This window comes from Theileria annulata, chromosome 4, assembly GCF_000003225.4.
Source record: "Theileria annulata chromosome 4, complete sequence, *** SEQUENCING IN PROGRESS ***".
NCBI classification, from domain to species: domain Eukaryota; phylum Apicomplexa; class Aconoidasida; order Piroplasmida; family Theileriidae; genus Theileria; species Theileria annulata.
In genome coordinates this window covers 631270-656292 of record NC_011098.1, presented here as the reverse complement: position 1 = coordinate 656292, position 25023 = coordinate 631270, and the positions used below count along the sequence as shown (strand labels likewise).

General features: G+C 34.2%; 13 protein-coding genes across 13 annotated transcripts, besides 15 other annotated features; 6 read left to right on the top strand and 7 right to left on the bottom strand.

Annotated features, from left to right (window-relative positions):
• The first annotated feature begins 125 nt into the window (after positions 1–125).
• Positions 126–173: a sequence feature (Signal peptide predicted for TA07870 by SignalP 2.0 HMM (Signal peptide probability 0.997, signal anchor probability 0.000) with cleavage site probability 0.979 between residues 16 and 17).
• TA07870 (uncharacterized protein) lies at positions 126–4161 on the top strand (the record flags this gene model as incomplete). Its single annotated transcript, XM_947905.1, has 5 exons — positions 126–2551; positions 2621–2929; positions 2998–3073; positions 3158–3773; positions 3845–4161. The coding sequence occupies 5 exons, from the start codon at positions 126–128 to the stop codon at positions 4159–4161; spliced, it is 3744 nt and encodes a 1247-aa protein (XP_952998.1).
• Positions 4162–4633: 472 nt separating this feature from the next.
• On the bottom strand, positions 4634–5722 carry TA07865 (uncharacterized protein; the record flags this gene model as incomplete). The annotated part of the gene is made up of 5 exons (XM_947904.1): positions 4634–4850; positions 4900–5055; positions 5109–5371; positions 5467–5594; positions 5626–5722. The coding sequence occupies 5 exons, from the start codon at positions 5720–5722 to the stop codon at positions 4634–4636; spliced, it is 861 nt and encodes a 286-aa protein (XP_952997.1).
• Positions 4914–4982: a sequence feature (4 probable transmembrane helices predicted for TA07865 by TMHMM2.0 at aa 22-44, 56-78, 145-167 and 188-210).
• Positions 5043–5055: a sequence feature (4 probable transmembrane helices predicted for TA07865 by TMHMM2.0 at aa 22-44, 56-78, 145-167 and 188-210).
• Positions 5109–5164: a sequence feature (4 probable transmembrane helices predicted for TA07865 by TMHMM2.0 at aa 22-44, 56-78, 145-167 and 188-210).
• Positions 5363–5371: a sequence feature (4 probable transmembrane helices predicted for TA07865 by TMHMM2.0 at aa 22-44, 56-78, 145-167 and 188-210).
• Positions 5467–5526: a sequence feature (4 probable transmembrane helices predicted for TA07865 by TMHMM2.0 at aa 22-44, 56-78, 145-167 and 188-210).
• Positions 5560–5594: a sequence feature (4 probable transmembrane helices predicted for TA07865 by TMHMM2.0 at aa 22-44, 56-78, 145-167 and 188-210).
• Positions 5626–5659: a sequence feature (4 probable transmembrane helices predicted for TA07865 by TMHMM2.0 at aa 22-44, 56-78, 145-167 and 188-210).
• Positions 5666–5722: a sequence feature (Signal anchor predicted for TA07865 by SignalP 2.0 HMM (Signal peptide probability 0.003, signal anchor probability 0.942) with cleavage site probability 0.001 between residues 19 and 20).
• Positions 5723–6482: 760 nt separating this feature from the next.
• Positions 6483–7887, top strand: TA07860 (splicing factor (Hs SLU7 homologue), putative; the record flags this gene model as incomplete). The annotated part of the gene is made up of 5 exons (XM_947903.1): positions 6483–6657; positions 6715–7105; positions 7175–7409; positions 7455–7678; positions 7749–7887. 5 exons carry the CDS (start codon positions 6483–6485, stop codon positions 7885–7887), a joined length of 1164 nt encoding a protein of 387 aa, XP_952996.1.
• Positions 7888–7920: 33 nt separating this feature from the next.
• On the bottom strand, positions 7921–9293 carry TA07855 (uncharacterized protein; the record flags this gene model as incomplete). The annotated part of the gene is made up of 7 exons (XM_947902.1): positions 7921–8047; positions 8104–8149; positions 8181–8354; positions 8423–8546; positions 8589–8710; positions 8767–8848; positions 8886–9293. 7 exons carry the CDS (start codon positions 9291–9293, stop codon positions 7921–7923), a joined length of 1083 nt encoding a protein of 360 aa, XP_952995.1.
• Positions 9294–9558: 265 nt separating this feature from the next.
• Positions 9559–12724, bottom strand: TA07850 (transcription factor, putative; the record flags this gene model as incomplete). Its single annotated transcript, XM_947901.1, has 9 exons — positions 9559–9793; positions 9826–9965; positions 10043–10247; positions 10325–10520; positions 10584–10763; positions 10867–11270; positions 11304–12028; positions 12114–12549; positions 12597–12724. 9 exons carry the CDS (start codon positions 12722–12724, stop codon positions 9559–9561), a joined length of 2649 nt encoding a protein of 882 aa, XP_952994.1.
• Positions 12725–13279: 555 nt separating this feature from the next.
• Positions 13280–13663, bottom strand: TA07845 (histone H2A, putative; the record flags this gene model as incomplete). The annotated part of the gene is made up of 1 exon (XM_947900.1): positions 13280–13663. One exon carries the CDS (start codon positions 13661–13663, stop codon positions 13280–13282), a length of 384 nt encoding a protein of 127 aa, XP_952993.1.
• Positions 13664–14796: 1133 nt separating this feature from the next.
• On the top strand, positions 14797–15207 carry TA07840 (histone H3, putative; the record flags this gene model as incomplete). The annotated part of the gene is made up of 1 exon (XM_947899.1): positions 14797–15207. One exon carries the CDS (start codon positions 14797–14799, stop codon positions 15205–15207), a length of 411 nt encoding a protein of 136 aa, XP_952992.1.
• A 264-nt stretch (positions 15208–15471) lies between these two features.
• TA07835 (uncharacterized protein) lies at positions 15472–15914 on the bottom strand (the record flags this gene model as incomplete). Its single annotated transcript, XM_947898.1, has 2 exons — positions 15472–15736; positions 15802–15914. The coding sequence occupies 2 exons, from the start codon at positions 15912–15914 to the stop codon at positions 15472–15474; spliced, it is 378 nt and encodes a 125-aa protein (XP_952991.1).
• Positions 15915–16935: 1021 nt separating this feature from the next.
• TA07830 (uncharacterized protein) lies at positions 16936–18736 on the top strand (the record flags this gene model as incomplete). Its single annotated transcript, XM_947897.1, has 3 exons — positions 16936–17322; positions 17387–17539; positions 17606–18736. The coding sequence occupies 3 exons, from the start codon at positions 16936–16938 to the stop codon at positions 18734–18736; spliced, it is 1671 nt and encodes a 556-aa protein (XP_952990.1).
• Positions 18737–18811: 75 nt separating this feature from the next.
• On the bottom strand, positions 18812–19552 carry TA07825 (vacuolar H+-ATPase subunit, putative; the record flags this gene model as incomplete). Its single annotated transcript, XM_947896.1, has 4 exons — positions 18812–19000; positions 19071–19150; positions 19239–19397; positions 19480–19552. 4 exons carry the CDS (start codon positions 19550–19552, stop codon positions 18812–18814), a joined length of 501 nt encoding a protein of 166 aa, XP_952989.1.
• Positions 18851–18919: a sequence feature (4 probable transmembrane helices predicted for TA07825 by TMHMM2.0 at aa 10-32, 53-75, 90-112 and 132-154).
• Positions 18977–19000: a sequence feature (4 probable transmembrane helices predicted for TA07825 by TMHMM2.0 at aa 10-32, 53-75, 90-112 and 132-154).
• Positions 19071–19115: a sequence feature (4 probable transmembrane helices predicted for TA07825 by TMHMM2.0 at aa 10-32, 53-75, 90-112 and 132-154).
• Positions 19246–19314: a sequence feature (4 probable transmembrane helices predicted for TA07825 by TMHMM2.0 at aa 10-32, 53-75, 90-112 and 132-154).
• Positions 19375–19397: a sequence feature (4 probable transmembrane helices predicted for TA07825 by TMHMM2.0 at aa 10-32, 53-75, 90-112 and 132-154).
• Positions 19480–19525: a sequence feature (4 probable transmembrane helices predicted for TA07825 by TMHMM2.0 at aa 10-32, 53-75, 90-112 and 132-154).
• A 1860-nt stretch (positions 19553–21412) lies between the features above and the next one.
• On the top strand, positions 21413–22894 carry TA07820 (cyclin-related protein, putative; the record flags this gene model as incomplete). The annotated part of the gene is made up of 1 exon (XM_947895.1): positions 21413–22894. The coding sequence occupies one exon, from the start codon at positions 21413–21415 to the stop codon at positions 22892–22894; it is 1482 nt and encodes a 493-aa protein (XP_952988.1).
• Positions 22895–23178: 284 nt separating this feature from the next.
• TA07815 (proteasome subunit, putative) lies at positions 23179–24089 on the top strand (the record flags this gene model as incomplete). Its single annotated transcript, XM_947894.1, has 6 exons — positions 23179–23225; positions 23261–23368; positions 23460–23529; positions 23606–23747; positions 23825–23931; positions 23964–24089. The coding sequence occupies 6 exons, from the start codon at positions 23179–23181 to the stop codon at positions 24087–24089; spliced, it is 600 nt and encodes a 199-aa protein (XP_952987.1).
• Positions 24090–24221: 132 nt separating this feature from the next.
• TA07810 (uncharacterized protein) lies at positions 24222–24938 on the bottom strand (the record flags this gene model as incomplete). The annotated part of the gene is made up of 1 exon (XM_947893.1): positions 24222–24938. One exon carries the CDS (start codon positions 24936–24938, stop codon positions 24222–24224), a length of 717 nt encoding a protein of 238 aa, XP_952986.1.
• Between the last annotated feature and the right edge of the window lie 85 nt (positions 24939–25023).

Genomic DNA, 25023 nt, shown 5'->3' with positions numbered 1-25023 from the left:
TTTTTCAGATTTTTTTTGTACTTGTATACAAGTATCGCATCGTTGTATTCTGTACTCCTCTTAGTTTACATGTACATCTATTTACCTATTCATATATTTATATTTATCTAAATTTTTTTTTAAAAATGAAAATTGTATTTGCATTTTTTTTATTAATAAACTTCGTTAGATGTCACTATCTTCCTGATTTCTCATTTTTTAGGATAAAAAATTACCCAAAGATTACACAAAATGGAAATAGATTCGTTGTTAATTTTGAAATCCTATTAGGAAAAGAATTTAAGTTACGTGACCTTCGCGCTAAGGCTAGATCCTCTTTTGTCCTGTCCCTCCTTTATCCATTGAATTTAGAGTTAAGTCATCATGGTGAACTCAGATATGCAGGCGACGTAGATAAAGCCAAAAATGCATCAACCACACATGATTCTTATCCAGTGATGTTAGATAATTATGGAACTGACCAATATACATTCAGAGGATACTCCGCTATGGATATAGTATTCAACGTTGACAGCAAGTTTTCAAAAGCAATGGGAATCAATGATTCCACTACCCTAAAAACTGAAATCTCGTCTGTAACATCAACTAAAGGTTTGGTCCTTGACCTTTATTTCCGTGGAGATACCTTGAAAAGAGGTGTATATAACTTTACAGCAGTCTTCCAAACAAGACGTGATTTAAGCACTACCGAAATGAAATCCTACTATGACGAATTCGTGTTGGCCCTGGGTTATAGCCACGAGGGCTCCAAAAAAGCAGAAGGAATGAAGTGTTTAACTAAATCACCACTTGCAGGTGCAATTATGATCAAGCACTTCCAGGAACGTTCTCTCCAATGTTTGTCCTGTTCATACTACCTTGGTTATGAGCTCGGTGATCCCAAGCACAAATTCCCAATAGTCAAAAAAATTAATGTCACTGGAAATGTTGAACACGAACCCAAAACTGGATCAAGCTTTTTGACTGTAAAATTGACCATGGACGATAAATTAGACAGTGATATGTTCTCTTCTGCCACTGCTGATATTGTAATAGACTTACCAAAGTCCATTTCAGGACTCAAATTAGACGAAAGCAAGGTATGCAAACCTGAATTTACTCCAAAACTTCACTTTGTTACTTGCAAATATGATGCTGAAAAAGGCAGAGTTACTTACAACATGATCAGATCCCACTTAGAACTACAAATTACTCTTTCAATCAAAATAGATATCTCAGGATCTGATATTGTATCATATTTATCATCTAATAAATCAAATGAACTCACAACCTACGTGTACTACAACGTCAATTCAGATAAAATTGAAGTATCAAGTATAGACATACCTAAAACGATCCAGTCTACTAATAAGTATGTGGGTCTTACAGAGTCCTTTGAACCAATTGTTAAAGAACTATTAGGGCAATTGATAGAACACACTAGCACAAAGAAATATTTACTATATGCAGGCACAACTAAAGTCGAATTGAGTAAATTAAACCCTCTAATCTACACTATATCTAAAATTGACGACCTCAAAGTCATGAGGATGTACCTCCCAGCTGATCCCAAGTTTGCATCACAGAAATTAAAGCTTAACATTACCCTCAAAAATTTCGGAGAGGATTATTTGGGACTCCCCACTGAAAAAGACTACGCTAAGAACAAGTTGTTGCCCAGAAACAAGGGTGTCTCTCGTAGATTTAAAGGAGTCTCAGTTGAATTCAACTACGGCCCTGTATTAAGAGATGAAGACAAGAATAAGTTCAGTGAGATCACATTGGTTTTCAGGTCCAGACATAATGACCTTATGAGGTTGTACAGCCCTGGATATCTTAACTTTTCACTGTCAAATAGAAGTGGAGACATACCACTTCTTGTATATCCCAGGCCCCCGTTACTAACATCCGATGTATACACCGCCAAATCATCTAAAGTAATGGTAACTGGACCTCATTTGGAAAGAAACCCCGATTCAGTTCTCATGCAATTCATGATAAAAACCACCATCAGCAAAGCAACCATATTCCACTTCAAGTTCGATAAAACATCCAATAGACTTTTCGGTAAATATCTTACTGGTAAAATGAATAACGAATTCGATGGAATATCTACTGTACAAACCGATGGATTAAAGTACGTAGAGTTTTTTCTGGACCCATCATACAAGGATACTGAATATAACTTAAAAATTGACATCACCGTCAATACTAAAGGTTTAGAACAGTTTCCATTTGATAAAATGACTTTGTATGTGGAAGAGGAGCCAAAATTCAAAGGAATAATTTTCAGGCCTCAGGACATGACTGGAAACATTTTCACTCAAGAATACTCACTTGAAGAACTCAATCATTTAGAAAAGGATTCTGTCCCATGCTTGTCTGCAGATACCAAGTTCTCATCCTCAATGTTCAGATCCGGGGATAACGCAACATATATCTTTGCAAGATTATTTGACTGCAAAAAGCCTTGGTTATTGTCCAAATCATATAGCTCTGGTGATCTTTCAGTCTCATTGGGCGAAAAAGAAAAGGAAAAGGGTTATCATGTCACCGTCACAGAACCATTGAGGTATTTATAAATTTACATATTAATAAATAAGTATATATTTATTATATTAACAAATTCATGATATTTTAGCTTGGCATACCCTGACAAGGCATTACCAGCAATGGTATTGAGTAAGCAAAAACGATTTTATGAGCACATACTATACATTTTCCTTGATGAAATGGCCGTCAAAACAATAAGAAAACAAATGATTGCCGCTAAAACATGTGTAGCCAAAGATGCAGTATGCATTGAAACTGCATTCGTGAAGATGCTTGAAAAATTCTTCGCAGACCTGTTTGAAGACGAAAAAGAACTGTCCTTCAGTAAAGCAGCTGTTAGATACTATGATTCATCTAAAAAATTGCACCTCTTAACCCTTAGCTCAGACAAGAAATTGTAAGGAAATACTAATTATTCATAAAAGTTAATCATATACTTAAAAACAATTATATAATTTTTTATAGGACAAGTGATGGAAAGGAACTGTCAGACTACACATTAGTAAGAGACGCTTTTGAACACACCTTGGATGAAGCATTTGTAAGTCATTTAGATATGGATTTCATTTTATTTAAAAAATATCTTTTATTATTTTATTAATTATTTTGTTAATTTATATTATAGGCACACTCACATGCTGAAAAAATGGGATCATCATTTTCCGTGATAGCAGTAGTAGACAATACTTTCGTATACGAATTGAAGAATAACCTCACTACATTCGTTCCCAATAGATACGGCCCATCAGTAAATGGAATATACCAACACCCTGTATTTGTTGACATTATCCCAGTTAACAATGATTCCAACCTTCTCATCGGAGGATTAGAATCATCATGCACAAAGATTCCAGTAATTACTAGAGATACTCTTAAGACCTATGATGAGGTTATTATGGAAATTGACATGGAAAAATTAGAAAATACAGTATTCACTAGTTACCAATTCAAGAATGTGGCCAAACCTTTGCAAGTAACTCCAAAACTACCTTTAGGTAGGACCAGCACCATTGAATTCAAGAGAGATGACTTTAAATTATTCTTTGGAATATCCGAATTGATACCTAGGACTTGCGTTAAAGAGTTAGGTAAAGCCAAGACTCCAGTCTACAAAGCAATTAAAGAAGCTGTCAACTACGCCAAGGAATCCACAAAATCATATCATGTCATTGCAACTTGTGCTTCATTCGGAAACAACGAACTTTCTAAAGCTGAAAGTACTTATTTACTAACCTTCAAAGGTATTACTCTAGCCACTTATTTTATAGTTTTATTATTAGTTTATAAATTAAAATATATTAATGTTCTTTAGACGTTGTTCTTGGAAAATACACTGTAATTCCCAAGGATGAAGGCCCAGATAAGATGTTATCAGAGTGTGATATATTTTCCCTATACAAGTATATGCCTGACACTCCTCATTCCGAAGTTTCAGAAGATTCACTCCACGCAGTACCTAGCAAGGTTAAGACCTCCAAAGTAGAAGATGATGTACAAATAGTAGAGTCTGGTGAGAAAGCGGTTGAAATGACCGAATCATATAAGAAGCACATGAAATACGTGCAATTACAAAAGACCATTGGCCAATTTGATTTTGAAGGAAAGCAGGCTGATCGTGAAGAGGTATAAACTTCAAGAAAGATTCAGTAGTTACTAGAGGAAATAGCTTATGACCTACCAATGCTTCCTAAATTTGTATATGAATTAGAAAAGAAATTACACGGCAATGAAGAGAACTCATGAGAATCTAGAACAAAAAAGATGCAACGTTCAAGAATACCTTAAACTATACAAAAACAAAAAGATAGATATTAGCGAACTTCCATATTATGTGAGAAACATAAGTATCTAATACGACACGAGCTTTTTGATGGTTTGAATTTAAAACATATTGCAAAAGTGGAACCCAAGAAGAAATGAAGAACGCAGACAAATCTTTTCGGCTTTTCATTTTAATGTTTTATAGTTACAAATATTGTAATATGCTCCTTAATTTTTTACAAATCTTAACAATCTATATACAACAGTATATTGTACATTATATACACATTAATATATTTATAGTAAACGGAACTTAATGAGTATGTATAATGAAAAAGAATTAAACTTTATCAGGTATCGGATTATAACAATACTGAGACCATCTTACACCGTCGCCAACAGGTCTGTTAAGAGGAAGGTTACAAGGCGCGAACCAACAAAGTGGGTTAGCACCGAACACTTGTTGCAAATTAGCACCGACGCCCATGTCATACATCCCAGAATCCTTATTAGAATCATCTAAATTCTCTATAGTTGTCGAGTTTCTCAAGACCAATCTGAAAATTTGAGTATTAAAGTGAATTTGATAGACTATATATAGTATACTTGAAGTGGAATTGGACGAATGGAATCAGAGCAATAATAAGTGCAAGTCCGATAAAGATCATACCACAAACGTAAATGTAGGAAATTGCCTTGGTACCGACCTCGTCGAATTCGTCATTAGAATTCTCAATAGTCTCATTGTACAAATATAATACTCTATAATATTCATTATTTTGATAAGGTTATAAAATATAATTACTGTGACTTACGATTGCAACAGGGTAAAACCAAGCGTGAAAATTGAGTACACTAAGAGTTGCATGAAGTATTTACGGTTGTAGAATCCAACGCAGTTTCCAATCCAGGGACAGTGGTGGTCCATGTTTAAAACACAACGGTTGCATGAGGAGCAGTGGTGTGTTCTGTCGGGCTTCCAAACATTGCAAATTTTGCAATATCTTCTCCTCTTTGTATCATCACCCATATAAAACCCCCAATTCAAGGGAACCACACCAGGGTCAGTCACCGCAGACTAAAAATAATTTGAAAATAGATAGTGATGATAAATTAAAACTATATTTAACTGATATCGATAGGAATACAGATATAGAGATGAATAAGAAATACTCGAATAAAGCTGATAAAGAAGAGAAAAAAGAGTATATTGAATCCGCCAATAACGCCGAGTTGGTAGAGATTTAAATTGTCAATACTGTTCCTCAATAGTATGTACATTACACCGGCATACATATAAACTACAGATAATTAATGAGGATGGAGAAATACCAATAAGTACGAGAGCTACATTTCTTAAAAGGGTCCCTTTATTTTTTAAGGGAGAAATTAAGTTAAGGAAGCTGAGAAGCTGGCCTTGATTTCCCATTTTATTGACAAATATTAAGGTGCGATATGAAAAACTACCAAACAAAGAAAATTAAATCAAGCTTAAAGGATTATTTTACATCAAACAAGAGAAAATTAAAAAGTTTAATACATCTTCAATTAAGAATAAATGTGTACCGATTTTTAAATACACAGTCAACTGTATTAAAAAATTTTGAGATTATAATTCACAAAACAGTTATAGTCACAATTTAATTCGATAATTCTTAATATTAAGGCCATAAATTTAACTATTTTGTCCTCCTTGATAGTTCTAATTCCCCAGATATAACGTATGCAGTTTTAAAAGGTACACATTTTGTCTTTATTTATTTAAATAACTTGTTCTATAAGTATGTTTTTATATGGAAAAGAATCGGGATCACACTCTTAGTTTTTATATTTAATTCATTTATCTCTTGGGTCACCGGTGCCAGTGAGCACAAAATTTGCATTTTGGTCAATTGATTGTTAAATAAAGATTTTTAATCTATATAACAATTTTGTGAAAAATACTCTACATAATATTATTTATTTTAATTAAACAAAAAATTATGGATTCTTAACTTATTTCTTACACTTCTTTCCTAATTAATTCGTAATTAATTATTTCAAATAAAAAATAACAAAAAATAAAGTCTAATCAGAATTTTATAAAATCTTATTTAAAATTCACCATTTGTTATAAATATTTAGCCTAACAATTTATATCAAGAGTATATTTATTTTATATCTTTTAAAATGTAGTATAAATTTTAATAATGAGTTTATTAAAGTCCAAATCAAGGGACGACTTAAAGCGGGACCGTGAGTTGGACGAAGCCAGGAAGGCTGGTACCGCTCCCGCCCTAAAGGATGAGTTGGGGAATGATATAAACCCTCACATCCCTCAATACATTTCTAAAGCTCCTTGGTACTTAGATCAGGGCGAACCAAGTATGTTTTTATTATTTATTTTATTTATTTTAAAGATATCAATTATATACTAAATAGGCTTGCGCCACCAGAGGGTTAGTGAGGTCCAAAAGGCACCAATAGATTATGTAACACTTAGAGGCGTTAAGAACAAAGTGGCACTCAAGTTTAGGAAGGGAGCGTGCGAAAACTGTGGAGCCATGACCCACGACTCTAAGAGCTGTGTCGAACGCCCCCGTAAAAAGGGAGCCAAATACACAAACGAAAACATTTGCCCAGATGAATATATCGTTGAGAACACTGATAAAGGATATGATGCAACCCGAGACCGCTGGTCTGGATTCGACCCTTCAACTCACCTTCAATTAGTTGAGGAGTACAGAGATCTGGAGCAAGAGAGGGCACTGAACAAAATCATGAACATTTCCAAGGAAGATGAATTATCAGATGAAGAGTCCAAAGAACACAGGTATTATACTTGCTTCCATATTATTTATTTTTACTAAAATTTACTTATTGCCTAAATTCAATTAATTAGTGTGATGAATGAGACTTTTGATTGTAAAGACGATAAGACGAGAACTACCACAAGAAATTTGAGAATTAGAGAGGACACGGCTAAGTATTTGATTAACCTTGATGTCAACTCTGCGTTTTATGACCCTAAATCTAGATCAATGCGCGAAGACCCTTTACTGGGTGTTAATTGCTGTTTTAAAGGTGATAATTATTATTTCAACTCTGAAGAAACCTATAAACCCAAAGAACTTGAGGTATATTATTATCCTATATTTCAGAATAGATTATGTATTTTATAGATGTTTGCTTGGGAGAGTAAGAGTAAGGGAGTAGATGTGGATTTTATCGCAAACCCAACGAAGCTGGAGAAGCTATTCAACGAAACAAAGGAAAGGAAAGAGAAGGAAACGAAGGAAAGTAAGCAAAAATTAATTGAACGTTTCAAAGCATCCGAATATGTCAATAACTATGAGGAACTTAAACCGTTATCCAGTGTTACAAAAGAAGATATTATCACATTCAAGTATAATAAACTCCATCCTAAACTTATTTATACTAAATATATACCATAAGTTGTTTAACTCGATTTTTAGAGAGTCGGAATACGAGTTCGACGAGGCCAAGATGCTGGGACATTCCCAGATTTGGGGTTCCTTTTACGATGTTGAAAAGGGACTTTGGGGCTATAAATGCTGTAAAATTACTAATCGCTCACAACGCTGTAATATTTAATCATCAATTCATTCATAGCTAGTAAAGTAGAATTTACATAAAAGAATAAAAATTATTTTGAGAGTTTATTAAGGTAATCAGTGCCTGGTAACTTATACCTTCCCCAAGCTGACCTCTTCCTCCTCTTGCTAAGCTTCTCACTTCGTGCTCGTTGCTCATCCTAAAACATTAAGAATCCAACAAAAGTATAAATTTATACTATTAAGTAATGCTTACCAAGCTGTACAACCCAATTCTTCTATACATTTCACCTCTAACTTCCCTATAACACTTTGTAAACCTGATATATATACTGATATATACCAATAAAATAGCTGTAAATTTATACTTTGAACGCTTTCTGGTATTGATGTTGTATGGCCCAGGCCAAATGTATGGAGGAAGACCCGCCTCCATCCTCATTCTGTAGTAGTTCTGTTTCAGCCTTGTGATTCTGTTCTTTAGCCTAATTTCAAAGCTCCGAATCCCTAAACAGATTTGATTCACCAGAAATCAAAAATATTATATGAGTGTGTAAATATGATAGGTCATTTACCAGGTTTGTGAACTCCGCTCTTTTTAGAGAATCTATGCCTTACGTTATAGTGGAATTTGTATCTGTAATCCCGTGTCAAAGGCTTATAATCACTCCGTTCACCCTTATTCAAACTCTTTACTACCTTAAAATTTAGAGTTATGTTGGGATTTAATTAGTAAGGTACCTTTACGTTTAAAATCCTTGGAGAGTAAAGAGGGAAAAGTTGAGTAACTCCCACTCCATCGAAGGCGTTTTTGAGGCTAAACGATGAGTTTAAACCTCGATTTCTAATATCTACACAGTACCCTAATCATCATTTTGATTTATTATTTCTGGCTGTCACTAATGAATAACTAGACTACCTGTGAATACAGCAAAAGTTTGCTGAGTTCTTGAAAGTTCGTACTTTACCTCTACCAACTCCCCCAAATTAAGCTCAGGCATCTAAACACACATGACTTGTATATAAGGGGAAATCTACGTTAAATTTGCGCATCTTCTCCAAACGTTCAATTTCAAGTTCGTTCAACTCACACATTAGCTTTTTACACCTTTCCCTGCTAATTGGACTGCCATGGTCATGTTCCGGAGGCCAATTTTTCGCAGTGTTGGGGTTTGTAACTACGTAGTGAGTACTATCAAAGTTGGACACTAATGCTCTGGTCCTGATCCCCCTGGTTTGGACACGATTCCCGGCACTTATATCAGATTTGCTATCGTTAGGATTTTTGGCTGAAAAAACGAAACCAACGGGTTTAAAATTAAAACATGAATATTGTTTGTTATAAAATGTCAAATTTTGAAATTTTGGTTCATTAATTTTGAAAACCAACTCAACTCTGTAGATGTTGTAGATTCTTCTAAGGTTAATCCCAGAGTGGCTAAACATTTCACATTTACCTTAATATTCTACTAAATAACACTATAATACTAAAGATTCCATGATTACATAAAACAAATAATCACGTATAAAAATTTAAGCACAAGAAATTATATTGTTGTGTTAGGAATCACCTCCAAATTATATACTTTGAGGAAATGTACCTTGCTTGCATCAGGTTATTATTTTGCGAGTGAATTAAAAACAAGTTATAGGCGGCGGACTAATGTTATGTGTAAAATTACATGTTACATAGCTAGTTAAATGTGTAGTGTCATACCCTCTGAATCTCCAGTTTTACATGGTTACTAATGAATGAAGCTGGACTAAATCCTTTACAGGAGCTTGGCATTGGTCTTATTGGCATTCTAGAGTAATCACAGAGAATGCAAGGACACTGCACTTCTGGATCACTGGATATATCCGTATCCTTGATACTAGATACAAGTTGGAGGCAGTTTTCGTAGAGTGGAACTGCCAGGTTGAACAGGTTAAGAAAGTGATAAGCCCTATGGAATTGTTTTAAAAGATCCCGAATTACCTTGCGATGTTGTACATTCCCTCTGCCTTGAACACTAGTGTACATGTTTCTGGCAAACCAAGTTGATGCGCTCTTCTCATTCTAAGCTCTACATATCTTTGAAGAAAAGTCATTCCCAATACCAACGCCTTATTCACGTTCTAAAACATATTTACCACTTGTTTGAAAGGATACTAAATAACTCGTTTAAATATATAAAAAGTCTTTATGAGTATACATCTGTGATTTTGTTATTGAGTGAATTGAAATAAGAAGTTGCTAGGCAAAGCGAAGCTAGTGAGTCGTTTTGTTCCTTTTGATATGCTCTTTGATATTCGTGTTTAGCGTAAGACCAGTTACCTGAAATTGAACAGAAATGACCTCCCAGCATTAGGAGCTGGAAGTTATCCGGATACTGTAACAACTGTCTTGTTACCCAAGCCCTAATAAGAATTTATATGTAGTATCAACTATATAATTTATATAAATAACCCTATATATAAATTATTAATTGAATAACTTGTATGAATACCTATTTTCTAGTAAGGCATCTTTTTCATTTGATGAGGAGAGTGGGAGTAAAGCGGAATGTGCCATCTTTCCAGTACCCAAGATCCTTGCGTATCCTTCCAAACTTCCATTCACTGGGTCCTTCAAAAACTCGTTCCTAGCACTGGTTACTGCTATTTTAAATAATCCTCCGAATGAACTGCATTCTAATAATTCATATAACCCATTACACTAATTGTTTAAAATGTAAAACTATAAATAATCGGTACTGAAAATAATTTTTTCGACTGTTTTGATCAAGGATTTCCTTTCAGCTGAGTCTAAATTTGACTTGTATTTCTTTTTATTATTTGAAATGAGTTCAAGAACCTCAACTGCCTCCTTAACTCTGTTGCAAAGACACATAAACACTGTTGCAGTGAATATCAACCTTTCATACCCAGCCCATCCTACAATAATAGTCAACCCAATAATTCGATATTCTTAATATAAATCTAATCTCTGATATTTATTCTTGATTCACAAAAGAATAAAAAACTGAGTAGAAAGTACCTAGAATATCCTCGGCTGATTTTAGGTTTAGCTCCTTTTTAACCTTGAGGAAAGAGTAACTCTTGTTTAGTGAAGACTTTTTGGACTCGATTTTGATAAAAATTGAGTTTTCATCTCTACTTAGATTATTGTTGAAATTGTTCAGCTGTGATGCTCTCGTAATTTTGGTCTTGCTTAGTCTTTGCATTGCCCGTTCAGTATCGAGTTCACAGTCCTTTATAACCTTCAAGTACGTATCAACCCACTCATTTAACTTAGTTTTATCCAGCGATATTGTCTTACCGTAGGACAATAAGCATGGGTAAACACGGGTCCTTGGATCACTTAAATATTCCATCTCTATCTCCTCTATCTCACTATTGAGCTTATTAAACATTTCATGTCTTTCCTCTTCACTGATCGGCCTAATAATTTATTAAGTAAATGACATGGTAAACTTTTTTGTCTGAAAAACATACTCTGGGATATCTTTAATCTTATCCAAGTCATTAAGTGTGAGTTTGGATAAAAGTTCCTCAGCTTCATTGATATTCCCCTGTTGAAGGAGAATATCTGCCAGATTAATCAAGAGCTCTGAATTATTAGGGTTGCTTTCAAGTGCTGTTCTCAACACTTTGACTAGAAATTCATGGTGATTATTGTCCATCGTTATGCACTTTGATATTTTGAGCGTTGTTGGCACATCTATCTGGTCACTCGAGAAGATTAACGAATAAGCTTTTTTGAACCAGGAAACTGACAATTCCAAATGATTTGGACATAGATGGTTTGCGATTAGGAATGCATATTTTACATTTATTTGGGAATTATATAACAAGTTTAGCTCCTGATCTACTGGTTTATCTAGGTTCAGGCATGAGATTACGTAGTAGACGAGGTGTTCTAGGGGCAACTGGTTCGCCTCAATATTGTTTGTGGTACAGATATCATTCAAAATCTTCAAACAGTCCTCGTACAGGCTCAATTTTACATTTAGCTCCAGGATCGTCTCCAATATTTCTAAGTCCAGCGTTGAGTTAAAATACGCTGTTAGTACCAATAAACTTGAGTGCAAATCACCTACCATTTGAAAACACTTTGAAAGTTCGTTTGCGATAAGTTTATCGTTTGGGTGTAAATTGAATAGCACCAGAAACCTCTTTGCTGCATTTTCGTAGTCTTTCTACAAGCATTTATTACATCATCGCTTCAATGGTTAATATTCTCAATACACTTTGTTATAATTATACTATATTTAACTTAGTTACCTTTTCTATATAACAAATTGCCAATGCAAAGACCGCTTGTTCATTGATTTGTCCTTCTTGGTTCCTTTGGCATTTTTTAAAGCAGTAGATTGCCTGGTCGAGGTTTCCGCTTTCTTGGCTCATTTCTCCTATTCTTTGCCACAGGTCGGTATCTGTAGGCACCAAATGTGCTGCCAGCAGATAATAACTGTTAGCTGTGGTAACATCGTTATATTCGTTTTGGTATATAAGTCCCAACATATGGAACGGGTCGTGTAGGCCTGGTGCTCTTCTTATCAACTCCTTTAACTTTTTAACTGCTTCTTCAAAGTTTTTACTCAGGTACAAATCTGTCGCTTCTTGTAATAACTTTTCAAGTTCCGGGTTTAGTTTACTGCTTTGCGATGCTGTTTTCCTTCTCTTTTTCTTCTTTCCACTTTTCTTTGTATAAAATGTTCTAAAAGGTTTTTTAATACAGTATTCATTTTCTTTCTTATATATCACTTATTATAAATGTGTATCTTGACATACTCTTGGTTTTTCTTCTTATTTTTTCTTCTAAACAGTTTTGCTGTTAATTTATCTGCGTATGAGTTTTTTTTCGGCTTCGACGGCTCCGTCAGCTCTCCCATAAGGAAGCTGTTGAGTTCCTCGTCATCTATGCTATTATCGCTACATTCTCCTCTAAAATTTCAAATTAACTCACAATTATCATTTTTATTTATTTTAATAGCTATTTATAAAATTTTAAACACAAATTCAAGTTTTATTTACATTTTTATTCAAAGAAACACCTTTACACCAATTTTTCTCTTTTTATTTATTCAATATTAACTATTACTTACGGAAGATATTCGTCTGATAGGAAATCCAGTGTTATTCTATTCCCATCCATCCACCAACTTCACGATACCACCTCAGACTACTTTTGTTAACAAATAATCTAAAATACAAACATATAAAATATAAAAAATTTATTTAAAAATATAAAAATAACAATAGAAGATTAATGGCTTCAAGTGAAGCCCGACTAGTTGTAATCAGTGTAATCCCAATTTAAATAAAACTATTTCCTTAAGATATACTCCTAAATCAACAATTATACAATAATTTATTACTCACAATTACTTATGTGTAACTAAATAATAAATGTGTAAAAGTATACATTTGAGAACTCAATAGAGTATTTAATCCCTATCTTTCTTGTGCTTCTTAGGCAATAATACAGCCTGAACATTTGGCATGACACCGCCTGAGGCTATGGTGGTGCCTCCAAGGAACTTGGAGAGTTCCTCGTCGTTTCTAACAGCGAGTTGGAGGTGACGTGGAACAATCCTTGATTTCTTGTTGTCGCGAGCGGCATTTCCTGCCAACTCTAAGACTTCAGCAACAAGGTACTCGAGAACGGCAGCCAAGTATACTGGTGCTCCTGCACCAACACGCTTTGCGTATCTTCCGTTCTTAAGATACCTTCCAACACGGCCTACAGGGAATTGTAAACCAGCTTTTGCAGACTTTGTAACAGCCTTTGCCGCTTTCTTACGGCCACCAGCTACGCCCTTCGCGCTCATTTTTTCACCTACACAATATATGCAGTGATTTTAAACTACTATTTTTATTAACAAATTATTATAATAATAAATCAACTAAAAAATATTTTTTACTATAAAAACTATTAGATCAGGATCTGAAATGCAAAATCGTTGGTAAATATGATAAAATTATAAAGAAATAAATAAAAATAAAAAAGTATTAGACGTGGCCAAAATTTTTGGACCAAAAAATCACCAAATTAATTTAAAAAAGGAGCTGTTGTATAACAATGTTATTTTAAAATATAATAAAATATTTAGAACAAAAAAACTAACCTCTAAAGATCTGGGTGTAATATTCAAATACGATAAGGACTGATTTGTGGTGTTAGATCAGGACAACACATTAGAGCACCATTGAGTCCCACATATTGTTGCTCTGACCAATCGCCTTCCTCATCCACTTCTAATACTTAATTCTATTTTATCTTATAATATTTAAACAGATTCTAATGAAAAACCATTAGAAGACTGTTTTTAATAAGTTATACACCCTCATACAGATTACACATACTATTAAATTCATCTGGTATCGTATTATTTTCTGGCTTATATTGTTTATTTGACATAGATTTTGTTATTAATTTATGAATTTTAATACCAAATTATATAGATTAACTATTTATTATAAATTTATCTAAAAAAATTACATGACTAGCAAGTGTGTAAATAATTTATATAATTAAAAAAATTAAATTATTTTTATATTAATAATTTTCATGAAATGATTTGAATTATTAAGGAATCTTGTATTAGATTCACAGGATTTATTGTTAGTGAGTAAATAAGTAAATATACGGATTATATAATAAAATTAATGGAATATAATAATTTATATATCTAGATAATACAGGAATCTTTTAAAATTAGTGAAAAAATATTTTGTTAAAAATTAGATCCGGGACTTGAAAGTTACACATTAAAAAAAATTAAATCCAAATTGATCTATAATAAATTAATACCATATGCATGATCATTTAATAAAATAATAGGTGGAAATATATGAAAATGTGTGGGTAAAAAGGGACCAATATGACAATGGATCAAGGGTGTGCCCGACTTTGTAGTGTGTGGCAAACAAACATAAATAAAATCACTTCCTATTTTTGATAATGGCTAGGACTAAGCAGACAGCCCGTAAATCAACTGGTGGTAAAGCACCCAGAAAGCAACTTGCCTCTAAGGCCGCAAGAAAAACTGCCCCCGTCACCGGTGGTGTCAAGAAACCACATAGGTATCGTCCAGGTACCGTCGCCCTTAGGGAAATTAGGAGGTACCAAAAATCCACTGAGCTCTTGATAAGAAAATTGCCATTCCAAAGGCTCGTACGTGAAGTAGCTCAAGATTTCAAGACTGACTTGAGGTTCCAATCAAGCGCAGTCTTGGCACTCCAAGAAGCTGCAGAGGCCTACCTCGTTGGCCTCTTCGAGGACACCAACTTGTGTGCTATCCACGCTAAGAGGGTTACCATCATGCCAAAGGATGTACATTTGGCCAGGAGACTCAGAGGTGAGAGAGCATAAGCCACTCACTCTCCCTTCTTATCAGTTGTATCATCCATGTGTTAGAATTGATTTCAATATAACAATTCTGACCACAGCGATCACTCGCTTAGAATTAGTTTTGCATTGACTTTTTTGGAAGTAATCTAGTTGTAATCAGGGCTTCACTTGAAGCCGTCTAATGTATCTAATATTGTTCTTACGCTTTATATAACAGAGTATGTATTCACTAAATCTAATTATTCCACAAGATAAAATTAATGAGTAGTTATAAGTAGAGAAGTATTACTTAAAAGTTTTAAGCTTCTTTAGGAGGGACCCTACTTTCCGCTTGTCAATGGGAACAGTAGCAAGGCAAGTGACAATGTTCTCTGGCTTCTCAGTGAACAAATGACTCTTGATAAGATTGTTAGTGAGAACCTTGTGGTAGTCCAGCAAGGAAGACTCGTTCTCAACAGATAAAACAACAGTTCTTAGATTCGGCAAGTTCTCAAAGCTAGTGTATTTTATCACACCCTCGTCAGAATTATACAAAGAATTGACCGATATACTGAAATATAGAGAATTAAGAATATTAGATATGTAAACTAGGAATATTTATGGTTAAAAATATACCAAGCGTGACAAGCCTGTGCGATAAGAGCACCTCTGGGCCAAGGTTTCCCATCAGTTTGTAGGTCTTCCCTTAAAATCACATACTGAGTCAAATCAACAAACTCAGATTCCATAAACACAATAAAACAAATCAAGAATCTTAAGAGTTTTAATATCAAAAATATAATTAATATTTACGATTATTTATTAATTTAGAAAAACTTTATTAAAATATGTAAAATTATGAATTAAGTGGAGGAATTAGGGCCGGGATTAAATGGAACGAAAGTTAGGTAGAAACAAAATCAATAACTAATATTAAGGATAAATAATTAAAATATATAAATGATAGTTAAAAATGAGTATTAAAAATAAAATTGTGTTATTGATTATATATAAGGAAAAGTGTAGGTTATGTTATGGTGTTGAAAAATAATTCATAACACTTTTAATAATATGTTTTAAATCCGTTTAATGGGATTTTACAATGAATTATAATATACAGCCGAACCAAGGGGTTCCTCCAAACCTACCCGTAAGTTTTTAAATAAGATTATGTAAATCTGAAGAATCATCAACGATATTTCCATGATTAATAAATTTATAATTATTTTTTTATTCAAACAATTATTTCCGTAAAATTAATCAATGTTTTAGTTTCAACCGCATCTCCAACAGCCGTTTATGGCTGGAAACACAAATATCGCACCAAATATGATTCAGCAGCCTAACCCTTTCCTGATGATGAGTATTTTCTATACAATCTATATAAAAATTTATATACCTTTATGCTGTAGCTTATATTTAACCAATTTTTAGATGGAATCCCTCCTCAACTAAACCCGTTTAATTTATCACAACCAATTCCAGACAACCAAAGTATTTCATTACTCAGTTATGTTATGTAATACTTCTATAAATGGACCAAGTATAATATCCGACACCTGGCAATACGGCCTATTCATAAATTTATTTGTATTTAATTTGGTTTAGGTTTTGAAAAGAGTGAACAAAGTTGTGATAGTAATGTTGGAACAGTAGCTTCAAATCCTAATGTTCAACCTCATCCAGTTAACACAAACACACCGACATTCCACCCACCACCAATTCAACGTATTTTCTACTAGCTACTTTACACCTGAAATATATTATAATATGGATATAGCTCCATTTGGATTCCACGGACCGATTATGGCACAACCAAATATAATAACAGCGGCACCGACTGTGATAGCCCAGCCAGCCATGCCAAACTTAATGCCTAACCCGAATATTATCACACCTCAACTGATTACACCACCCATCATCAACCCTAATATTATTAACCCACAAATGATTAACGCTGGAATGCTTAAAGGAAACTTGGCCGCCAAAATGCCCTCAGGCATACAATACCCAATGAAAACACTCATTGATAACCTCCTTAACCCTGTTGTTGTTAAGGTTCCAGAAAGGGATGACACGCCTAAACTAACGAATGTTGTATACGTAGGCGGACTGACGGTTGATACCAAAAATGAATTCGTGATTAACATCTTACAGGTATTTAATTATTTAAATTAACAGACAAGATATTTGTATAACAGAGATTTTATTTATTGTTTAGAAATGTGGTAAAACAAGTCATTTTAAGAGACATACTGACCCGTCTACTGGGTTGCTTTCTACATTTGCGTTCTGTGACTTTGAGTCGCCAGGCGGAGCTTATTTCGCAATAGAATGCCTAGCAGATTTGGATTTTGGTGAAAACAAACTAAAGGTACTGAATTATATGATTAGTTTAATTAAAACATATTTTAGTTAAAACATATTAATAATATGATAGGTGAGTTGTAACTCAAGAGTAAAATGTCAAATTGATGATTGGAGAGAAGGAAAAATAGAAGAAATGTGTAGAAACATGCCAGAGAAGACGAGACAGGAAGTGATAGAGGAGTTAGAAGCATATAAAGTTAAACTGAGAAATGAATTCATTGAACTGATAAGCATGCATTTTAATACTAACAAGGAAGGTGATCCGGAATCTGCGTCAGAAACAGTTACCGCAGGATTAAAGGAATCTAGCGCGAGTAGAGAAAGTGAAAAACAAACAAAAGATAAGAATGAAAAGACAAAAGAGAGAGATGAGACAGGCCTTACTAAGGAGTACACGATACATAAAAAGGAAGCTGATAGAATATTTAAGCTAAGACAGAAGAAAAGAAATTATGATAATAAATATAAGGAACAATTGTCACATTGGACACAGGAGGAGGATAAATTATTTAGAAAAATCAAAGCGCTGTTTGAAGTGCCGCCATCAAAAAGAGATAAACTCATAGAGCTGGACTTGGCAGGGAAAAGTAGGCCTAACTTAAAGCACAGGAAACAAGAAATTGAAGATGACCTGAGAGATGAACGGGAAGAACAAGATGAGAATAAAGCCAAAAAGATTTCAGTCAAGCTCTTTTCCTCAGGTTCCACAACTTCTCGTTCAGACATGACGAATAATGTTAAAAATGAGCCTAATAAACGCATAAAATTGGACACCAAGTCAACAGCCTCAGATAGTAGCACATCTCATCGTGTAGCCTCAGAATCATCCAGTTCGGTAGTGAAACTGTTTTCTGAAGAGGCTGAGGAGGTGAAAACTGCCCTTACTGAAGATCAGATTTGGGAAATGGTCCCCAAAACTGACATTCTTGACGCTTCCCTGGAGTGGGATGTCCTGTTCTCCACAAACTTGAGTATTTTAATTGAGCCCTGGATTAGGCGCTGCATTCTCGAGTACATGGGTGACGAGGAGAGTCTTGTGAACGACGTCCTGGAGTTCATCTTCTCCAGACTCAAGGAGCGTCCCAAGGCGAAGGAACTTCTGGCTGACGTTGAGCAGTTCCTTGATGAGGAGAGCGTCGGATTTGTAACTCAGCTTTGGCGACTCTTGTTTTTCCACCAAATTCGTCTCAAAAACCTATAATCTCACTCAACCCACTCTATATAGTATACAATATATCATTTACACTACACACTAAAGCACAAATTGTTGAAAAAATTATTTGAGGAATGAAGTACAGAGTCCTTTGGGGGCCTTCATGGCGACGACGAGTCCAATAATGAGTCCGTAGAGTGCGAGAGTTTCGGCAAACACTAGAGTCAAAACCATACCGACAAACAGCCTGGTCTGTTGTGCATGTGCACGAACTCCTGCATCTCCAACTATACCAATAGCCAACCCGGCAGCCTAAAATTCCATTAGATTCCACTAATTTTCAATAATTAAGAAGTTTAAATATCATAGCTTGGTGACATACAAGACTACAGAGACCGACGACTAGTCCAGCCGCCAAATGAGAATATCCCAAGAAGTGTGAATACTCTCCGGGTTCTCCATCTACATCATTTATTACCAATAAATTATATAATGATTAAACTGGTGTAAATAAATATTTATTTATTATTTAGTTTAAGTAGGAAGATACAGTTTCCTGTGATAACGATTGAAATGATGAGACCGTAGATTCCGAGAACACCGGCCATAATAACGGGGATGATCGACTTCATGACGAGATCAGGGCGCATCACACCCATGCTGCTTATACCAACTCCACTTCTTGCGGTACCATATGCGGCTCCCAAATCTAGTCAAATTAATAATAAATACATAGAAAATGGTGTGGAAAAAAATAGTCATAAAATAGATAAAATTGCCTAAATTTGTACTTGAAAAAACCATGGCGCATACTACGCCCATCATTCCGAAAAATATAGAATGCGGGTCACACTGAACTGCCATCTGAAAATCATTTCATTGGTTATTTAATTAATTGAAAGGGTATGAATATGAAACCTTAAAAATTGGAAATAGTTATATAAAACTGTTAAATCAGTGTAAAATAATTAAATAGAATAAAGCAATATTCAAATTACCTTGTGAAATATAGAAATGATAAATAAGAAAAATGTGTTTGGGTAAAAATTTTATTTCTAACAACTGTTTAGTGGAAATTATAAATTTAGAAAACTGGGTGGAATTTATTAACCTACGATAATATACAAATAAATAATTAGAACATCACGGTTTATTTTTCTGGCACATGACTTTAAAGCCTTGTTGGGCAGTTGAGCAGCAAATACACATTTATCACCCAGCTAAATATTCTTTTATTATTATTTATTCTCACTATTATTTTATCACACTAGGTGGTTTATTAATACGAAACTACGTGTTCTTACACCACATCAGTAATACCATACACATTTATACTAGTTACCTCTATAGAAGTACTTTTAGTTCTTAAACCTTAGTATATATGATATACAATAGCATACAATATGTATAAATGTGTTCCAAGTGAGATATGTATATAAATGTCTAAGGATCAGTGAGTGTAGACATAAAGAAGAGTAACACCAATAATTCCTGAGAAAATCTTTTAAGATCAAAATTATGAGAATTTTTTAAAAATAAAATTTATAATAGAGTGTGGAATCTTATAGAAGAGTAAACACACAGTCAACAATTGACTAGAGTGATAATATCTTTGAGGTTGTGGCAAAATTATATAAGAAATAGCTTACATTTCATTTATGAAAATAAAATTATATATAAATAATGTGTCAAAAAATAAATCGAAATAAATACAATGTGTGATGTGTTAAATCGGCAGTTTACACATTTAATTTATTTGAATTGAATAGGGAATTTCTGATAAATAACTGAAAAGCCAAGTCCAAAATAATTGTTTAAATTTATAAAAATGTGTTAAATTAGTAATTAAGGGCGAAATACACCAAATCTAAGCTATTGGTAGACATGGGGCATCAGATCTGGGATGCATGCTTTAGTATCGGGCGTTGTCACGAAAAACCCCTAATTTTTTAACACAAGAATTGGGTGTGGGTATTCAGTACAGGAGATGTTTAATGTTGACCTTTAATTGGTTGAGAGTTTGAATGGGGTGTCTTGGATAATTGTAATTTAATCAATTAATTAAATGCTCTTTGACAGGGTGGTATCATCTTATCGTTGTATCCATAGCCGAACCGTTTGAATTGCCCTTAAAATTATAATTCCAGGTAATTTATTTTTTTAAGGGGGTTTTATATATTTCCCTTTAGTTTTAGGCTATGGACGTTGATTCCCCTTCTCTCTCTTAACGTCGGATGCTATTTGTAAATTATTATTTTCTCTTTTGACTTATTTTTCAATTCCATCACATTGTTTTATAATTCACAATTTAAATTCCACAAATTTTCAACAATTCACGATATTTTAATCACTTACTCCGTTTATCAACATATTCTGATCATTTGTTCATTTTATACCATATTTTAATTATCTCTAGAATAAAACACAATTTTCCAAAAACACACATCAGAGGAATAATTCAAGGTATGATAAGGACAGCACTAAATTGGAATAAAATCAGCTAAGAGGAGTAGAAAAAAACACAGGAAATTTTAATGTAAGTTAATTTCCGCCTTTCATTTTTAGTGACGCTATTACTCTAATACCATAACATTAGGAAATTTGTTAGGAATTTAGAAACAAGTGTTCTACATAACTATACACAGTCGAGTGAAAACCCGGTTAGATTTTTACTCACACTTCATTAAGGTGTATAATTAAGAGAATCCCCAAAACAAATCCGATATGGACTGTGCAGTACGTGCTGTGAGTGACGATTTCATTCGTACACTTGGTGTGGTATTGACGAAGATAGTGTCTGACGTCGTGCCTGAGTATGGTTCCATAAGTTGCTTCAACTCAATCAACGCCCCCCCAATCTCAGACTACCTCGTCCGAATCGCGAGGTACGTCAACTGCAGTAATGAGTGCTTTGTGCTCGCATTGGTGTACATTGATCGAATCATGAAGATCCACAAGTTCTCAGTCTCAGTGCTCAACATCCACAGGCTCCTCATCACCTCGGTGATGCTTGCGGCCAAGTTCAGCGACGACGTGTACTACTCCAACAGCTTCTACGCCCAGGTTGGTGGCATCAAGGTGGCCGAGATGAACCTCCTGGAGGCCCAGTTCCTCATGCTCATCAAGTATCAGCTGTTTGTTAACGCTAAGGATTACGAAAACTGCCGTAAAGGCGTGGAATCATCGTCTAACAAGATTTATACAATTCCATTACTGAGTCAAAATAATACCAATAAAAATACCAACCACAATTTCAACAGTACCAAACTTAAATATTCAAATAATAATACACTCTTTAATACGAATAATAGTGTATTCAATTCAAATAACAATACACTCTTTAATACAAATAATACGCCGTTTAATTCAAATAATACTGTGTTCAATACAAATAATAGTGTATACAACACGAATAACACACTATTTAACACAAATAACACTTTATACAATTCTAATAACAATAGTGTATTCAATACAAATAATACTGTATACAATTCTAATAACACTGTATACAGCACAAATAATAGTAAAGTGTACAATAATTCTACGTTCAATGGTATTAACGGATACAGTAATGGATACGCAAGCAGCAAGAGCCTCCACGATGATTTATACAACAAGTTACAATTGAATAAGGAAAATAATTGCAGATACAACGCAGCCGATTCCAACAAGGGAAAGGCCTATAACTTATACGGCTATAATAACACAGTAGGCCATAACTACAATGCACTCAACTACAACACACTCAATCACAACATTAACCAGAATCCTATCCATCACAACACAACTAACAGAAACAATGTTAACCACAACGTTAAGCCGGAGCCAATTAACTGTTACGGCAGCGGATTTAACCAGTATTCTGGATACGACTACAGTAGTGCATTCAAGAACGATGACGACTACCTGATCACGAGAGAAAAGCTGAGCCTGTCAAATTACATTTACGATTTTGGAGCCGAAAACAGATTTGCAAGAACCGAGTCGGCCTTGACAGTGTCAACATCAGCATCTGATACGCAAGAAACACCCGACGAGGCCACGCTAAGGGACCGAGAAACATTCAGAACCAAATTCGACGAGTGCGAAGCTTTCGTCAACGCACTCGAAACAAGATTCAAAGACACGCTCAAGAAAAAAAGCTCATCAAACGTCGGAACTGTACAACAACTCACGCTTATTAATCTGAAAAATGATTGGTAATCTTATACACAATATTATATACACTGATTAATAAGTTATATATTATATGATAAAATTTACAGTAATTTATGGATAGTAGAGTATATGTAAACATAAATGTGTGAAATGTATTCATTAGAGTTTGAGAAAATAAATAAATTAATTAATTATTGATTGATGAAAGTAGTTAATGGTAAAAATAAAATTAATTGGAGTAATTAATGAGAGTTGAGAATCTGAAAATTTTTAAGTGGTAAGGAATCCAAGTGTATAAATGTGGTGAGAAATTCAGAATATATATTAAAATGAACCGACCGGAGGAAAGATTCAACCCATACGTAAATAACGGAGGGTACAATTTATCTATTCATTTTAATTAATTTTTAGAACAGTCATCGCCGCAACGTGGAACAACTACGCAGTCATCGCCGCCGACACAAGACTATCACAAAGATACCTCATACATACCAGATTCTCAACTAAACTATTTAAACTGTAATAAAAATTTTGATAGTTAGATATTAATTGAGGGAACAGTCAAGTTAATTAGATTTAAACTTGATTATACATAATAAATCGATGTTAGGACTGATAAATGTATTCTGGGAACATCAGGAATGCAAGCAGATATGCTGGCTCTACAATCAGTACTAGAAGTATGAACACTATATTTAAATATTTATAAAATATGTGCATCTTCTAAACCACAAGTCGTTTTGACAATGCTTGTAGAGACAAATAGAGCTGTACAGATTCACACATAATAGAGAACCAACATTTAACGCAATTGCACAATTACTATCAACAGTGCTGTATGGAAGACGTTTCTTCCCCTATTATACCTTTAATATTCTATGCGGGATAGACGAGCAAGGTAAATCAATACATAATTATTCTACACATTGATGGTTCAAATTATTTGCTGCGGTATATATTTATATGATTTCATAGGAAAAGGGGTAGTATGTGGATATGATGCAGTTGGAAATTATAATTATGAAAAGTACACAGCCCAGGGCACGAGTTCTTCATTGGTGATATCAGTACTGGACAATTTGGTACACTATATAATAAATAATTGATTCTTCAGTTGAATGGAAATAACCAAAAAGTCAAGCCGGAAGTAAACTCGCTGGAAGATCTTGTTAATTTGGTTAAAAACGCAATGGTTTCAGCAGTAGAAAGGGATATCTGTACAGGTAATCACCACAGCTAGCAAGTTTTATGTCTTGATTAGGAGACTCTGCGGAGTTGGTTATATGTGACGGAGTTGTGTTGGAACCAGTTCGTATGGATTTAAGAATTGATTAATTTACTCTACCAACTAAATATATATGTATTAGGAATATTAAAGGTAATATTGGTTTTGAGGAACTACCCTCCCATTGCTAAACATAGTGTTCTTGTGATTCAAGTGGTTGGTCTTAATGGATCTTAAAATCTGATCGAACTCCTGCTTAATTTTGCACCTAATTTTAAGAGTGTTCAGGTTTATTGAATTTAAGACCTCCTGTTTAATCCGCCTAATGTTACTGACCTCGAAGCCAACTTTAGCAAATGCTACTGGGTCAACACCCTCCTTACAACACAAAAGGTTGAACTTACGCTCGAGCTCATGGAGCTTCCCTATAACCTTAATCCTCCTGTTCTTGAGCTCTGAAATGTCACTAAGCCTCTCATCTCTGTAAAACTCCAAGAATTTCTCCAAGCTCTCGTCTGGATGCTTTAGCACCCCCGAAACTATGAGCTCAGAAAGCTCCCTAATGCGAATTTTCTCTTCCCTCTCCAACTGATCCAACTCATTTAGAATGCTTTCCTCTTCACTAATTATGGGATACAATAGCTTCAGGAGAGTATCAGGATCTTCTTGTGAACAACTAGACTTCTTTGGTTCCTTCACATCAGTGGTAGTGTGTGCTTTATAAATTTTTGGAAGAAATGTACATTCGATTTCTTCCTCAAGTTCTCTCTTCTCCTTTAAACACTCATTCAAAATCCTATTACACACTCTCTTTTCATCCTCTCGCTTCATCATCAAACGCCACTTCGAATCCCAATCCTCCATAACTCACACTAAACAATATACATTTACTAAATAAAAGTATAAATTATATGGAATAAAATTTATATAAAATTAAGAAAGGTTCGAT